At 43.8% G+C, this 16,451-nt stretch overlaps 1 protein-coding gene across 5 annotated transcripts in view; it reads left to right on the forward strand.

The window, feature by feature from the left end:
• Positions 1–16,451, forward strand: part of diaph2 (diaphanous-related formin 2) — a 759,144-nt gene that overhangs the window by 429,877 nt on the left and 312,816 nt on the right. For all 5 annotated transcript variants that reach the window (XM_045717986.1, XM_045717985.1, XM_014199083.2 and 2 more), the window contains one exon: positions 2,496–2,590. In XM_045717986.1, the coding sequence (XP_045573942.1) occupies positions 2,496–2,590 (95 nt within the window). The remainder of the gene's footprint in view (positions 1–2,495; positions 2,591–16,451) is intronic.

The raw sequence follows: 16,451 nt of genomic DNA on the forward strand, positions 1-16,451 counted from the left end.
TATACTCAAGCCCATTAAGTCCTGTGAGAAGTCTCTGACTAGCACTAACCACCTCCATCTACCTCCAGGTTTCTCATCTTCCTCCCAGTCTAACACTAACCACCTCCATCTACCTCCAGGTTTCTCTTCATCCTCCCAGTCTAACACTAACCACCTCCATCTACCTCCAGGTTTCTCTTCATCCTCCCAGTCTAACACTAACCACCTCCATCTACCTCCAGGTTTCTCATCATCCTCCCAGACTAACACTAACCACCTCCATCTACCTCCAGGTTTCTCATCATCCTCCCAGACTAACACTAACCACCTCTATCTACCTCCAGGTTTCTCATCATCCTCCCAGTCTAACACTAACCACCTCCATCTACCTCCAGGTTTCTCTTCATCCTCCCAGTCTAACACTAACCACCTCCATCTACCTCCAGGTTTCTCTTCATCCTCCCAGACTAACACTAACCACCTCCATCTACCTCCAGGTTTCTCATCATCCTCCCAGACTAACGCTAACCACCTCTATCTACCTCCAGGTTTCTCATCATCCTCCCAGACTAGCACTAACCACCTCCATCTACCTCCAGGTTTCTCATCTTCCTCCCAGTCTAACACTAACCACCTCCATCTACCTCCAGGTTTCTCATCATCCTCCCAGACTAACACTAACCACCTCCATCTACCTCCAGGTTTCTCATCATCCTCCCAGACTAACACTAACCACCTCCATCTACCTCCAGGTTTCTCATCATCCTCCCAGACTAACACTAACCACCTCCATCTACCTCCAGGTTTCTCATCATCCTCCCAGACTAACGCTAACCACCTCTATCTACCTCCAGGTTTCTCATCATCCTCCCAGACTAACACTAACCACCTCCATCTACCTCCAGGTTTCTCAACACCCTCCCAGTCATAACATAATGGTCTCCTCAGTCCTCAATGACATTTTCAAGATTTGTGCTGTAAAAAATCATATTTATTTCTAAATGTAACCTGGGGGATGGGTGTGGAGCAGTGGGGAACAGTCCAGCTGTAACAATAGAAGGGAGTGGGGGTTCTTACTCGAAGTCGTTCCATCTGTGCTGATATTGCCTATATAGTGCACTACCTTTGACCAAGGCCCATAGGACTCAAAAGTAGTGCCTTACCTAGAGAATAGGGAGAATAGCGTACCATTTGGGATACATATGAGATGTGATGAGCATTGGACGGGGAGTGGGGTCAGGCATGCTGGAAATGGAGTCACCCCTCCCCCACACTGTGCATAGTGATCTATCAGCATTAAATACACATGCAACAACTGACATATTTGTTGATGTTCTTGATCTTGATGTTCAACGGTTGTCCACAAGGAGTTCTACCACCCGTTTTGGCACGAGCCATGTTCATTTCCCTCTATTGAGTCTGTGCTTTAACGCTATAGACGCTGAAAGTGGAGAAGAATGATCAGACTTCACTATTGTTTTTTCAATGGTTCTTTATTTTCCCTACCTCCACTCTTCATACAAATCTGATCTCTTTGCCAAGCTTTATATAATGTATTCAGCGTTGTTCAGAGCCCTTCAAGGTTTTTGTGGTGGTTGATAGATATATTATGAATTAAAATGTCTCCGTGAGACTGGAACTGGAAATAAATGAGTCTATGCATCTGCCATTTAGAAATTGTTGAAAGGCAAGTCAGATAGCTGATGATGCAACAGATGAGCTGAAACTTTCTCTTCCACCAATTAAAATGTAACACCTTCGAAAAATTAAAAAATACTCTCATGCAAGTTGTTCAACTTCCCACAGTTGAAAATACAAAACATAATTTGAGAACCTGCTAAATAAATTGCTTGTTGAGGACATGAACATTTTTTGAATCTGATGTGAACACACAGAGGAAGTGGACTGGCATGGAGTGGGCATGCTATAGCAGCTGTGAAGACACTCATTACCAGACCTCCACTGGTTACTCCCAGCGTACCAGCCTACCAGCCATCAGGTCCAAATTCCCCCTGAGGGCCTCCTCCAGGCCCACCTGGAGACTGGGGCTCCCGCTGAGAATGCCTGCCTAGGATTCAGCAGTCTCCTCGCATTCCATGTAACTCTCAGAGCTGCTGTTCTCGCTGGGAACCTTGCTAAGATGTAGCGGGGCTGAGGTTCTTGACCACCCCTCACCCACAATTTACAAGGGCATTACTTATTTGAGTTTCTGTCCTTGTGTTATGTTGAATCCACAATTTAACAAAAGGTTAGGGGATTGACATATAAAGTCATTATCTGTTAATCGGTGCTCAAAATTGGTGTTATTTCAACTGGCTACTATCGTCACTGGGAAATTTGGATGTTTTTGTCAAACGGACACAAACAATCCCATTGAAGGGCTGAAAGTGTATTACTTTTCCCAGTGTCAGGTTTGATCTGGGCTCGTGAAAGGTGAAAGCTCTCTTTTGAACCTGCCGGTCTAATAAAAAAAAGGGAGGAAAATGACTCCCCTCTTCCCATTTCTATCACAACAGCAATTTTCCTGGGCTCATTCCGGCTGCCTTATGAAGAGATCCGGGACATTGTGCTGGAGGTGGACGAGGGGAGGCTGAGCGAATCACTGATCCAGGTGAGTCCAACCTACCGTCTGACCCCTGTGTGTGTGTATTTGTGTGCGTGCTGAGCGAAATGGTTGTATTTCGGTTTTTAAACAACTAATTGACTAACGTCAGTTCAACTATTTGAATTCCATTTAGTTAAAAAAAATTCTGTGAGCTTGGTGTGCAGTTTCTGTAGAGATAAATCAGATCAAGCCTAAACTGTGCGATGTAGTACAGAGATATAGTTTCCAACAGGCCAATATTCTATATAGTTTAGTGCAGAAAACATGGTCAATAACTACAATGACCATAATCCATTGCACACCCGCTTAAACTTGTCCGGTCTGTGCGGAGCAGAAACAGAAGCTGAGAGAAGAGAGAACACGCGATCGAGAGGGATTGAAAAAGTTGCTTCGTGAGCCTGAAAATACACGATGTAAGTGATTGATAGTTTCTGTTTAGCAGTCATAAAAGTATGCCTTATTTGCTTTGAATAACTTCTAAAATAGGGATTTTGTCAGACAGCATAAGCAGCAGCTCTATAGAGATCAGATGATGACTTGGAATGAAATAAAACAAATATTTTATTAAAGTAAAGTAATGTGAATAAATGATGGTTAGTAAGTGATAAGCAGTAATGTCAGTCACTGTCATCATGGGACATGTATTAATTGTTTTATTCTGTGTTGTTACAGCAGTCAACTCACATAAAACATAGTGCATTTAATGTAAAAAATTGTTTTATCCAAACCTAAATCAAAAAATGTCATTATTTTTTTTATAATTGCACCGAAACCGAACCGACCTCAAAAAGCCCTAATTGCTTAGCACTTTTGTGTGTGTGTGTGTGTGCGCGCATGTGGCCATAAGTGTGTACATCAGAGGAGGCTGGTGGGAGGAGCTATAGGAGGACAGGCTCATTGTAATAGCAGTCAGCCCCACCCCATTCTCCCAGACCATAAGGAACTCCCATTCATCCAGTCAGTCCCACCCCATTCTCCCAGACCATAGAGACCTCCCATTCATCCAGTCAGCCCCACCCCATTTTCCCAGACCATAGAGACCTCCCATTCATCCAGTCAGTCCCACCCCATTCTCCCAGACCATAAGGACCTCCCATTCATCAATTCAGCCCCACCCCATTCTCCCAGACCATAGAGACCTCCCATTCATCCAGTCAGCCCCACTCCATTCACCCAGACCATAGAGACCTCCCATTCATCAATTCAGCTCCACCCCATTCTCCCAGACCATAAGGAACTCCCATTCATAATAAATGGTATGGGACATGGCTTGGCAAAACTCCCTCCAACTCCACCCTCCTTTCCCCCACCCGTGATTGATGATCTAGCTAGAGGCACCCTATTTAGACTTTGCTTCTGTGTTCCTTGTCTGGGAGAACGCAATAATTGCAAATGGGGCGTCTGGTTTGAGGTAGAGATGCATCGGCTTGGCACGAAAGGCCCAATCTGCATTGACATCGCCTGCCCAATCTTTTATCACTCTTGTCCTACAGCCTTTTGTGTCTTTCTGTCTAATGTGAAGTAGGAGGCGTATAGAAGGGGGATGAGTGAATTAAAAAGGAGCACATTTCCATGTAAGCTTGGCAGTCAAAGTCTCTGTGAGATTGATCACTAGTGAGTATCGGTCTTGTCGCCCCTGTGCAGTGAGCTGTCTCTCTGTCTTGACTAGAACACAACCAGTCTGTCGGCCTTTCACACTCAGCAAAATAGATAAATAACCTTGCAGATAGGTAGTGAAGACACACAGCACTTCTTCTTATTTGCTCCAAGGCTCGTCCAAGACAGTAGGACGTTGAAGCGCAGGGGCTCAAGCCCCACCGCCACTTTGCCGAGGAACAGGGAATCTAACGTGGTGACCTTTTTCCACATTCAGCCTTTCTGTTGAGGAGAGATGAATCTGTCAACAGAACAGCGGCCATATACCATCACATCGCCGTTCCCCATCCCTGTTCCACACACACATGCACACATGGCCCGGGGGAAACGGACACCCCTTAATGTCCCCTCACTTGAACACTTGGTGCCTCATGCAGTCCTAAGTGCAGCCATGGGAAGCAGTAATATCCCTTATTGGTTGTGTCGCTGGGCGGACTTGGGGAATGGAGCGGTGGCTTGGTGTGAAGAGGGTTGTTGGTAAGTGGTGATGTCTGAGGAGAGGCGCCGGGGGAGATATGGATGCAGGTTGATTCAGAGGGGGAAGAGAAAGCCTCCCGCTGGGATGACACGGCCCTGAGTGTGGTCTCCCATCTCAACTCACCCCACTGATTAATCACATTACGCTGACTGCTCTCTGCCACACGCCAATCACCATTTACACACACACATGGCTGCACACACACACACCGCCAGGCTAGGATGATAATGTGGATGCTGCTATGAGGTAGTGAGCGTGATGGTGATGTCATATAGATGGAAGGAGGGAGGCTTTGAGAGATGTGTTAGGTACAGAGAGTGGTTCTCTGTGGAGAAGGATGGGTGTGAGAGGACAATTTCGTTCTGCCTCTCGATTCGCTTCAAGCAAAGGTCAAAGGGCAGAGTGAGAAGAGCTCGGTCTGGCCCTCCTTCAAACTGCGGTCAAGGAGGAGTCGGCCCCCAGGAGATGAGAGCGAGGGATGGGCGTGAGTGGCCTCACCGTCACCCCCTTCACCAAATTGACCGCAACAGAGAAATCAATAAAATGGTATACGTAGATCAAGGGCCTCTGTAGTCCTCTCACGGTGACACCGATACCGTCCCTGCTCAATATGAACTAGGGATCCCAGGGAGCCATTCCCATTAGGCAGAGTATTTATTGAAAATCCACTTCAGTTCGAAAGGGCACCTCTGCTACAGCTCTTTCAAGGAGGAATGTGGGATGTGGATGAATGGAATAAAAAAGATGGATAGATAAATAAATAGGAGGGAAGGGAAGGAGGGCTCTTAATGTATATAAGACCTTATTCAATCACATAATCTTCCCGGCCCCATGTCGTCATGTCTAATGCAATGATTTTTCAGTGAAACGTTGCGGCATGCCGGCCTTGACATGTCCATCTGTACGATGTGTCAACCCGTCCGAGTGGAATACATATCGGAGTTGATTGGCTCTCCTTACTTTGCATTAGGAGCCATCAGCGCCCCTGGCTTATGATGTACATGTCCCTGAACTTCGGCAGTCATCACCAAACGCTCACCACCATTCATCCAGCATATCCATCCATAGGAATCTGCCTCTTCCATCTTATTAGCTTTACCTACGTCCTCACTCAGTACAGATTCCCTTCCCCTCAGTACAGATTCCCTTCCCCTCAGTACAGATTCCCTTCCCCTCAGTACAGATTCCCTTCCCCTCAGTACAGGTTCCCTTCCCCTCAGTACAGATTCCCTTCCCCTCAGTACAGATTCCCTTCCCCTCAGTACAGATTCCCTCTGTGAATAATGTCCCTTTGCAGTTAGCTGCTACTCTATGATCTTCATCTGATCTTGGCTTTATTTAAGGTTGCAGAGAGTTCAGTTATGGATGTCAGCACCATTTATTCATTGGCACGTACCCAGAATGACGCCAGAAGACCCCTGCGTGTTGGCACAAAAGTCCCACCGTAACGATTAGATCAAAAGGTGGCAAAACAGTTAATTTATTTGTTATAAAAGTTTGCCCAGTAAAAAGTGGGAACGCGTTACAGCAAAACCGAGGCAAAGGTCTCCTTGAAAAGGCCGGCTAGCTGACAAAGGTCTCCTTGAAAAGGCCAGCGGGCTGACAAAGGTCTCCTTGAAAAGTCCGGCGGGCTGACAAAGCCATTCAGTGCTGATGTGAACCATGGACAGAGGAGGCTGTGAAAGAGACGTGTGGAAGTGCATTGTCTGGAGATGGGGGGCAGGCTCATGCAATCCCGGTTGGGGGGAGGAGGGGGTCTGGATCCATTGTGTTTGGCCTCTATGCCCCCCTCCAGTGCCTTTCAGCAGCCCCCACCACCCTCGGACAGGGAAGACTGGCAGGTTCAGCATCGACTCCCATTGTCTGCACCGTGACAAGGCCACAACCTGAGGCCCTCAGCTCGCACTCCCTGCCTCGCTCTTTATTCAGCCCAAATAATAAAAGTTCAGCCACGATTTAAAACACTGGTGCTCTGTTCAGCCTGGTTCAGATGCATGATTCCCGCTGACGTTAATCACCGCACCAGTGGGATCAGGGGTTTCGTGGACTGGGGGATGGGCTCCAACTGCTACACTGACACACAGTATGCTTAACTGGTAGTGATGCACCGATATGACATTTTTGTCCAATACCGATATTTTCCTTGCAAAAAAAACAATAATGATAACCAATATTTAACATTTTTGCAGCCTTTTAAGCATTCTAGTACAGTTAAATAGTTAACACACACACATGGGCACAGCGGTCTAAGGCACTGCATCTCCGTGCAAGAGGTGACACTCCAGTCCCTGGTTCGAATCCAGGCTGTATCACATTCGGCCGTGATTGGGAATCCCATAGGGCAGCACACAATTGGCCCAGCATCATCCGGGTTTGGCTGGTGTAGGCCGTCATTGTAAATAAGAATTTGTTCTTAACTGACTTGCCTAGTTAAATAAAGGTTACACACACACCACACTGTCCAAAAAAGTATTTTGTTCGCATTTACATATTTCCCCATTACCAGTAAAACATCATCAAAACCTATTTCTTACTTGCTGTGCTGTTTCATTGTTCATTTGTTCAGTAATTTCATTCTCAACCAGGATTGCATCATACATGTCAAGCAGGGACGTTTCAGGCCTCTCCATGGCCTCTCTTCCTTGGTGCACACTGTCACTGTGTCGGTTTCCATCTTGTCCAGCCTTTTATGTAACATTTCTTGTCTGCATCGAAGTAGCAGTCCTTGTACATAGCATCGAGCATGGTGGCAACACAGTAAAGAGAGAATGCCACCGAATCGCTTCTTCACAGTCTGTGTGGGCAGTTTTGTTGCTGGGGAAAACTGTTGTCAAGGGCAACTGTTTCATTCGCCAATGTGGGCAAGTAAAAACATCCACCTGGTTGGGAAAAGGGGCCATCTTCACTCCATAGACGCTTAGCATTGGCGAAATCAGAATGGGCATGCACACTCCACTGTTATGTGACATAATCGGTGGCGTTAGAATTAGGAATTAGAATACAAATACTACACTGAAAAAAATATAAATGCAACATTTAAAGTGTTTGTCCCATGTTTCATGAGCTGAAAAAAAAGATCCCAGAAATGTTACATACGCACATAAAGCTTATCACGTCTGCTGCAGGGGCAGTTGATGAGCTTATTTCTCGAGTCAGTTGTTCGAATGGAGATAGCTAGTGTGTTCATGTTTCAAACATGTTCAAAAATGCCATTGAAATGGCAGCAGCGGTATGACAACCAGAATATTCATGAGCATGCAATACGACTTTCCTCAGTACGAAATCCTCAACGACACACTGTGCTGTCGGACTCAGCATGCTCATGGGGCTGATATCGCTGGTCCAAATGTCAGTTGTGAAGCTAATAGCAGTGACGCTATTACTGTGTAACTCCGGAAGGGCAACATCTGAAAAATAGTACCAAAAATAAAAAAAAGTGTATCCGTGCTCGACCAGTCAGCGAAAGCCAACATCAACCACAACAGAGAATGGTTGATTGTCAAGGGCAATGAATTCCATTATCTTTGGGTTAATGGATTTCGCCTTTGAGTTGTCTCACTGATATTTTCTTACTCTTTCGAATGACTGCTCGACTTGACTGCTTGATCAACACAGCAGACATTGTGGGCTAGGTTCGGAATGCCGTGTTGCACGTCGGTTTCCATCTTGTTTCCAAAATTTTACGTGGTGTCATTATGTCATGTACCTACATTATATCTGAAGACGTTCTTATCTATCTGTGTTATATAGGTGTGCACGTCAGCTTTGACATTGGTTGTTCACATCCGGGTTAAACTAGACATCGGAGCGAATCCAATGTTGGCATTTTTAGCTAATATCGTCCGATTCCGATATGTTCACCGATATATCGTGCATCCCTATTAATTGGCATACTGGTGATATTTGGTTTGGTGCCCTTGTGCGGTTGGTGCCAACTGAGCACAAGAAGGCTAAACAATCCACAGATCATTAATGAGCCCCTCGCAGGCTGGGTTACTTACTGAGATAATACACTGCTAGCTACAACACAGTGGGTAGAGACTTAGAGCTGTGAAAGCTCCTTTCCAGGCTGGGTTACTTACTGAGATAATACACTGCTAGCTACAACACAGTGGGTAGAGACTTAGAGCTGTGAAAGCTCCTTTCCAGGCTGGGTTACTTACTGAGATAATACACTGCTAGCTACAACACAGACCTAGAGCTGTGAATGCAGCACCACACAGCTAGACAAAAAGACACAGCTACAGCTGCTTTTTTATGCTGGCCATTTGAAGGGATTTGTTAGAGGATCTAGTTTTCCAAGATTTGGAAGACATTTCAAGGTCTCCTTAGATAATATAATTGACAGGCTTCAATAGGTTTTTAGGTTATTTTAGGGAGTTTACAAGTAAGTCAACCTTGTCTGATTTAAAACATCACGTTTGTAAACCCTCATGTTCTTCCGACTGGGCACACAATGGTTCCATGGATGACTGTTAGGAACCTCTTAGAGATCTCACATACATGAAGTCATGTAATACCCCGCAGCGCTTGTAGTTTTCTTTGAGGTCTTAATCAGTTTCCCTCCCCACATCATATAAACGCTAACCCACGGCCCCGGCTCCGCTAGGTATAGTCCTTCAGGCAGAGAGAGGGAGTCTATGATGTTTAATTGGCCTTCATTTCCAAATTAGCCATGTCACATCAATGCTCGTCGTACTGTAGCACTGACCTGAGTGCATCAAAGCTAATGCATATACACAAAGAAATAAGAATAGCAACAACAACAAAATAGAAGACGATGAATACACAATGCTAGATCTATGAACCCTTTGGCCTGTTGTGATTGTTTTTCTGTGGCAATCATGAGTTATTTTCAAGCTGCTTATCCCCAACCAAGGACATAAATAGAGCCCAACCGATATATCAGTTCACTGATATTATCGGCTGATATTGGCCTTTTACCGCTATATCCGTGTCGGACCATAACCGATATTCAATGAAGAGAATGATAGAAGGGAATTGTATGCTTATCTGAACACTTGCGACCATTTTCATGATGTGTCATTAATTTCACAATGAAAGAAATCAAGTTTATTTATTAGACAATTGCTCATTTGGATGTCAATTTATGAGAATTCAGTGTGAAAAATGTATACTTTTTGATTGTCCTGGCGTGAAACAGTATATCGGCAGAAGTTTCAGTCAATTTTGTCCTGCAAAAAATTTAAATCGTATCGGACCTAAAAAAAACGTATTGGTCGGACTCTAGCCATAATAGCTAATAGAAAATGACTCAACTATTAGATTGGTTTGATGATCTTCATGCAGCCTTAGTCAGAGGACAGAGGGAGGGGAACATAGAACTTTCTAGATTTCTCAGGGAAGACTTTGGTGTCAATGGGGAAGGTTGGGCGTCTATCATCGACACATTTGCACCATTTTTAGTCAATCCCGTGGATGTTTTGATGTACTGTGACAACTGTGTGGCGCTAAGGCTCTCTCACTGACTCCACATTCAACATGAAAAACGAACTGTCAGTGGCTCTTTTGAGCCCAGCTTAAGAAACTTCTGAGGACTTGGCTGCTAGAACTCCTGGTGATCTGTTATCTCTTCCACCAAGGCCTTAGCTGTCACTCACTCAGGCTGGGGCCAGATGAAAATGCTAAATATTTACTCACTTTTGGTGTGTGTGTGTGTGCGTGTGCGTGTGCGCGTGCACACGGGACTGTGGTTTGTGTGCATGTGGTAGCGCACGTGTGTGTGTCTAAATTTGCATGTGTGTGGTAAAGCTCAGGCTCAACGGTTGATGTTGCCCGGGGAGGGATTTTTTTAGCAGAATATCAGAGTGGTTCCTTAATGTTTTATGTTGGCCGATGTATTTAATATTACCCCATCTCCTGTTCAAAAGGAAAGGCTAATGACTACACGGCTCTGCTCGGCTTATTTAGTTGTAATTAATACATGTTGTGTGCAAATGCGCTACATTTCGAGAGGACGTATTAAGAGAAGAAAATGACTTGGATGTTAAGGGAAATACCAAGGGTCTTTTTATTGTGTTTAAGCCTTAACAGTTAAATATGGGAACATCATTTGAACGACGTCATGGTAAATAGCAGACCTTGACTTTAACAGTGGGAGATATTGTGTACCCATGTAGCTCTCCAGTAATAACCATGGAATAGTTTGCAATTTGAAACATACTGTGTTTATTTTGTACTTAGCTTTGTGGCACATAGCCTACCATGTTTTGATTAACATTAGAGGATTTGTCTAAAAGGGATGCTTAGATACTGTGATCATGTTCTGCAAAGCTGTTAAATACAGCTGTCACACACACACACACACACACACACACACACACACACACACACACACACACACACACACACACACACACACAGTTATCAAGGCCCTGAGTTAAATCCATGAGTACTGAACGTACCAGTCGTTAAAACTAGTCAATCTGAGTGTTGACAGAGTAGTCAGGAAACTCACACTATAACTCATTTCCTGTCTCTGACTCTTCACTTACCCAGCTCTAGTCCTAGACTGCACCCCAATGACACACTAGTCCCTATGGGTCCTGGTCAAAAGTAGTGCACTATAGATGGAATAGGGTGCCATTCAAGACACAGCCCTGCTGGTAGTGGTGTGTTCACCCCACTGGCTCTTTTAATTTCCTTTACACTATCTATTACTGTGTTCGTCTGCTGGGAGTCATGTGGTGGTCTGCAAGGCAAGACTTGTTTGCCCGGCCTTACCTTTGTTCTATAGTCCTTTAGGATTTTATATATCTCACACTGTGCATCTGTCAATGTGTTGGACTCTCTAGAATGTTTCATTAAAGTGACAATCAGCAATTGAACAATAACAAGTGTACTCCCCACCCCTGTTCTGGTAAAAACTGAGGGATGGGGCTGGAGAAATGTAACCACTCTCAAATTCATAGACAGAGCTATGGATGCAAAGACTGACCATCCTTGATGTCAAAATTATAGTTTTAACAATTTTTTTAGGCTACATAGTGTTTGTTTACATTTACTTTGTTTACACACATTGGAGTAAAACAAGCTTAGAGTATATTTTTGCTTTTGATGAGGTACAACAGTTGAACTAAGTCCATGAGTGAATTACAAGTTATATTCTTTGCACAATCAGTGGGTACATATCATTAAAATAGATTTAGCATATTGTTCGTTTAAGGGAATACAAGGAAGTGAGAGTTTTTTCAAAGACAAAGTGTAAGTGATTTATATTTTCTTGTTAAAGTGATATGCTTTCTGTTGTTTTGTTGTTTTCTCGACATTAGATCTATCCTGTAAGCCTTCCAGAAACACATTAAATACATTTTACAAACTGCATGTTGTGACATTTTTCTATGGTAATTAAAATGACATGTTTAAGTGAATGTCTCTCACAAGGCAGTAAGGCCCACGGCCACTATTAGTCACAATTACAAACTGAGAGCAGGTTTACTGCATGCCTTATTACATGCTGCAGGAGAAAGACTTTGTAGATTAAGTGTATTCATGTCAATTATGGCAAGATGTGGCCGTTGAAAAAAAAACAAAAATCATGCTTTGTGTGTGTGTTACTGCATCAGTACTCCACTACAAACCTATGTGTGTGGGCAGATTTTCTGTCTGGTTCTGAATTGTGATGTTTTTCCCTCTTCTTTTGGAGTCACCAAAAAAAAAGAATATTTCGTTGAGAGAGTTACTTTCTCTCCATGTTCGCCATCAGTATGCACTGACAGTACTGTATGTCCCCCCAGTCAAACATAAAGCCAGCCATTCTTTAGTGTCCGTCTTTATCGACAGGCTCTACCTAGGAGAGGAAATGTTGTAGTGTAATGTTCCCCGCTAGAATTTAGATTTCAAAGGAATGTGTTCTTACTCTTTACAGTCTCATTTAACCATTTCATTTGGTCAATATTATTGAAGAGTTGCTCTCCATTTTATACAGGAGGAATTTACATAGTGACGACCTGTATTGAAAACATGCATGTATATGGATGACAGTGTATATTTTATATATGGTGGAATAGACTATTTATAGGCATCATATGAAATAGTATCATGTCATTACATGCCTGTGTACACACTTGCATCATATTACACACACACACACACACACACACACCGCTCAAGGGTGAAAGCTTAACTTGTCACTTTGATATGAGTTCTTAGCATCTATAGCAGAGGATTCTCACAAATATTTCAACTATTTCATTTGGTGGATTTCTTCACAGGTGTAGTAGAACAGAATGGTTGTGTAGTAGAATATAATGGTTGTGTAGTAGAATATAATGGTGTCGTATAGTAGAATGGTTGTGTAGTAGAATAGCATGGTTGTGTAGCAGAACAGAATGGTTGTGTAGTAGAACAGAATGGTTGTGTAGTAGAACAGAATGGTTGTGTAGTAGAACAGAATAGTTGTGTAGCAGAACCGAATGGTTGTGTAGCAGAACAGAATGGTTGTGTAGCAGAACAGAATGGTTGTGTAGTAGCATACAATGGTTGTGTAGTAGAATATAATGGTTGTGTAGTAGAATATAATGGTTGTGTAGTAGCATATGATGGTTGTGTAGTAGCATATGATGGTTGTGTAGTAGAATAGAATGATTGTGTAGTAGCATAGAATGGCTGTGTAGTAGAATATAATGGTTGTGTAGTATAACATAATGGTGTAGTATAGTAGAATGGTTGTGTAGTAGAATAGCATGGTTGTGTAGCAGAACAGAATGGTTGTGTAGTAGCATAGAATGGTTGTGTTGTTGCATATAATGGTTGTGTAGCAGAACAGAATGATTGTGTAGTAGCATAGAATGGCTGTGTAGTAGCATATAATGGTTGTGTAGTAGAATATAATGGTGTAGTATAGTAGAATGGTTGTGTAGTCGAACAGCATGGTTGTGTAGTCGAACAGCATGGTTGTGTAGCAGAACAGAATGGTTGTGTAGCAGAACAAAATGGTTGTGTACTAGAATAGAATGGTGGTGTACTAGAATAGAATGGTTGTGTAGTAGAATATAATGGTGTAGTATAGTAGAATGGTTGTGTAGTCGAACAGCATGGTTGTGTAGTCGAACAGCATGGTTGTGTAGCAGAACAGAATGGTTGTGTAGCAGAACAAAATGGTTGTGTACTAGAATAGAATGGTGGTGTACTAGAATAGAATGGTTGTGTACTAGAATAGAATGGTGGTGTACTAGAATAGAATGGTGGTGTACTAGAATAGAATGGTGGTGTACTAGAATATAATGGTTGTGTACTAGAATATAATCGTTGTGTACTAGAATATAATAGTGGTGTACTAGAATAGAATGGTTGTGTACTAGAATAGAATGGTGGTGTACTAGAATAGAATGGTGGTGTACTAGAATAGAATGGTTGTGTACTAGAATAGAATGGTGGTGTACTAGAATAGAATGGTTGTGTACTAGAATAGAATGGTTGTGTACTAGAATAGAATGGTTGTGTACTAGAATAGAATGGTTGTGTACTAGAATAGAATGGTGGTGTACTAGAATAGAATGGTTGTGTACTAGAATAGAATGGTGGTGTACTAGAATAGAATGGTGGTGTACTAGAATGGTGGTGTACTAGAATGGTGGTGTACTAGAATAGAATGGTGGTGTACTAGAATAGAATGGTGGTGTACCAGAATAGAATGGTGGTGTACCAGAATAGAATGGTGGTGTACTAGAATAGAATGGTGGTGTACCAGAATAGAATGGTGGTGTACTAGAATAGAATGGTGGTGTACTAGAATAGAATGGTGGTGTACTAGAATAGAATGGTTGTGTACTAGAATAGAATGGTTGTGTACTAGAATAGAATGGTTGTGTACTAGAATAGAATGGTTGTGTACTAGAATAGAATGGTGGTGTACTAGAATAGAATGGTTGTGTACTAGAATAGAATGGTGGTGTACTAGAATAGAATGGTGGTGTACTAGAATGGTGGTGTACTAGAATGGTGGTGTACTAGAATAGAATGGTGGTGTACTAGAATAGAATGGTGGTGTACCAGAATAGAATGGTGGTGTACCAGAATAGAATGGTGGTGTACTAGAATAGAATGGTGGTGTACCAGAATAGAATGGTGGTGTACTAGAATAGAATGGTGGTGTACTAGAATAGAATGGTGGTGTACTAGAATAGAATGGTTGTGTACTAGCATTGAACAGTTGGTTGCATGTTTCTCTGTTTATACTGTTTCAATTTGACATTTAGATATGTCCTCTAAATTGCTGTAATGTACCTTATCCATGTTGTTTTACAACACACACACACACACACACACACACACACACACACACACTGGAACTTCTCCCATCCCACAACCAACCCGCGACTCACCTCTCCCTCCACAGCAACGACTGTTCCAGCTGGGGCCTGATGATTTTTGATTGGCTGTGCCCAAGCCGGGGCTTTTGTTTTGGCCCTTGCTTGTTATTATTATTTATCTTGTTTGTCAATCACCCAGCAGCCATCGCCTGCCTGCCATTTGTAACCATGGCTCTCATCCATATGCATGGGCCCCTCATTACCTGGACTTGCCTTGCTCCTTGGCGGCAGAGCTGCAGGGCCTCTGCAGATGCAGCCCGTGCCAGCCTTTGTTCCTGCAGGACTAACAACAACAGGTGACTGGAGCAAGCCTTCCGTATTGTTGCCCGGCTTGGCCATCATCTGCATGGTGTAAAGTGCAAATGTGGGACGGGACGATAAGTATGGCCATGCATCGGGCCCATTGGATTACCGCTTAAGCAGGAAAAGCTGTAAAAAGCCGGTTCCCCCCTCGAGCTTAATTGAAGCCTTATTTTGGCACACTGTACCATATCCCCCTTTTCCTGCATCAAATGCTAATTCAACAATGAAATGCGAAATACATTATGCTGATCAAGGAGGCTTGGAGGAAAACAAAACACAAAGGGACTGGATGGATGGTTGAAGTGGTGGGGGGGCTGGGCTGCTTCAACAGGGATATGATGGAGAAGGTTAAAGTGGTGGGGAGGCTGGGCTGCTTCAACAGGGATATGATGGAGAAGGTTAAAGTGGTGGGGAGTCTGGGCTGCTTCAACAGGGATATGATGGAGAAGGTTAAAGTGGTGGGGAGTCTGGGCTGCTTCAACAGGGATATGATGGAGAAGGTTAAAGTGGTGGGGAGTCTGGGCTGCTTCAACAGGGATATGATGGAGAAGGTTAAAGTGGTGGGGAGGCTGGGCTGCTTCAACAGGGATATGAGGGAGAAGGTTAAAGTGGTGGGGAGTCTGGGCTGCTTCAACAGGGATATGATGGAGAAGGTTAAAGTGGTGGGGAGGCTGGGCTGCTTCAACAGGGATATGATGGAGAAGGTTAAAGTGGTGGGGAGTCTGGGCTGCTTCAACAGGGATATGATGGAGAAGGTTAAAGTGGTGGGGAGGCTGGGCTGCTTCAACAGGGATATGATGGAGAAGGTTAAAGTGGTGGGGAGTCTGGGCTGCTTCAACAGGGGTATGATGGAGAAGGTTAAAGTGGTGGGGAGTCTGGGCTGCTTCAACAGGGGTATGATGGAGAAGGTTAAAGTGGTGGGGAGTCTGGGCTGCTTCAACAGGGATATGATGGAGAAGGTTAAAGTGGTGGGGAGGCTGGGCTGCTTCAACAGGGATATGATGGAGAAGGTTAAAGTGGTGGGGAGTCTGGGCTGCTTCAACAGGGATATGATGGAGAAGGTTAAAGTGGTGGGGAGTCTGGGCTGCTTCAACAG

Source organism: Salmo salar, chromosome ssa05 (assembly GCF_905237065.1).
Source record: "Salmo salar chromosome ssa05, Ssal_v3.1, whole genome shotgun sequence".
In the NCBI taxonomy this organism is placed as follows: domain Eukaryota; kingdom Metazoa; phylum Chordata; class Actinopteri; order Salmoniformes; family Salmonidae; genus Salmo; species Salmo salar.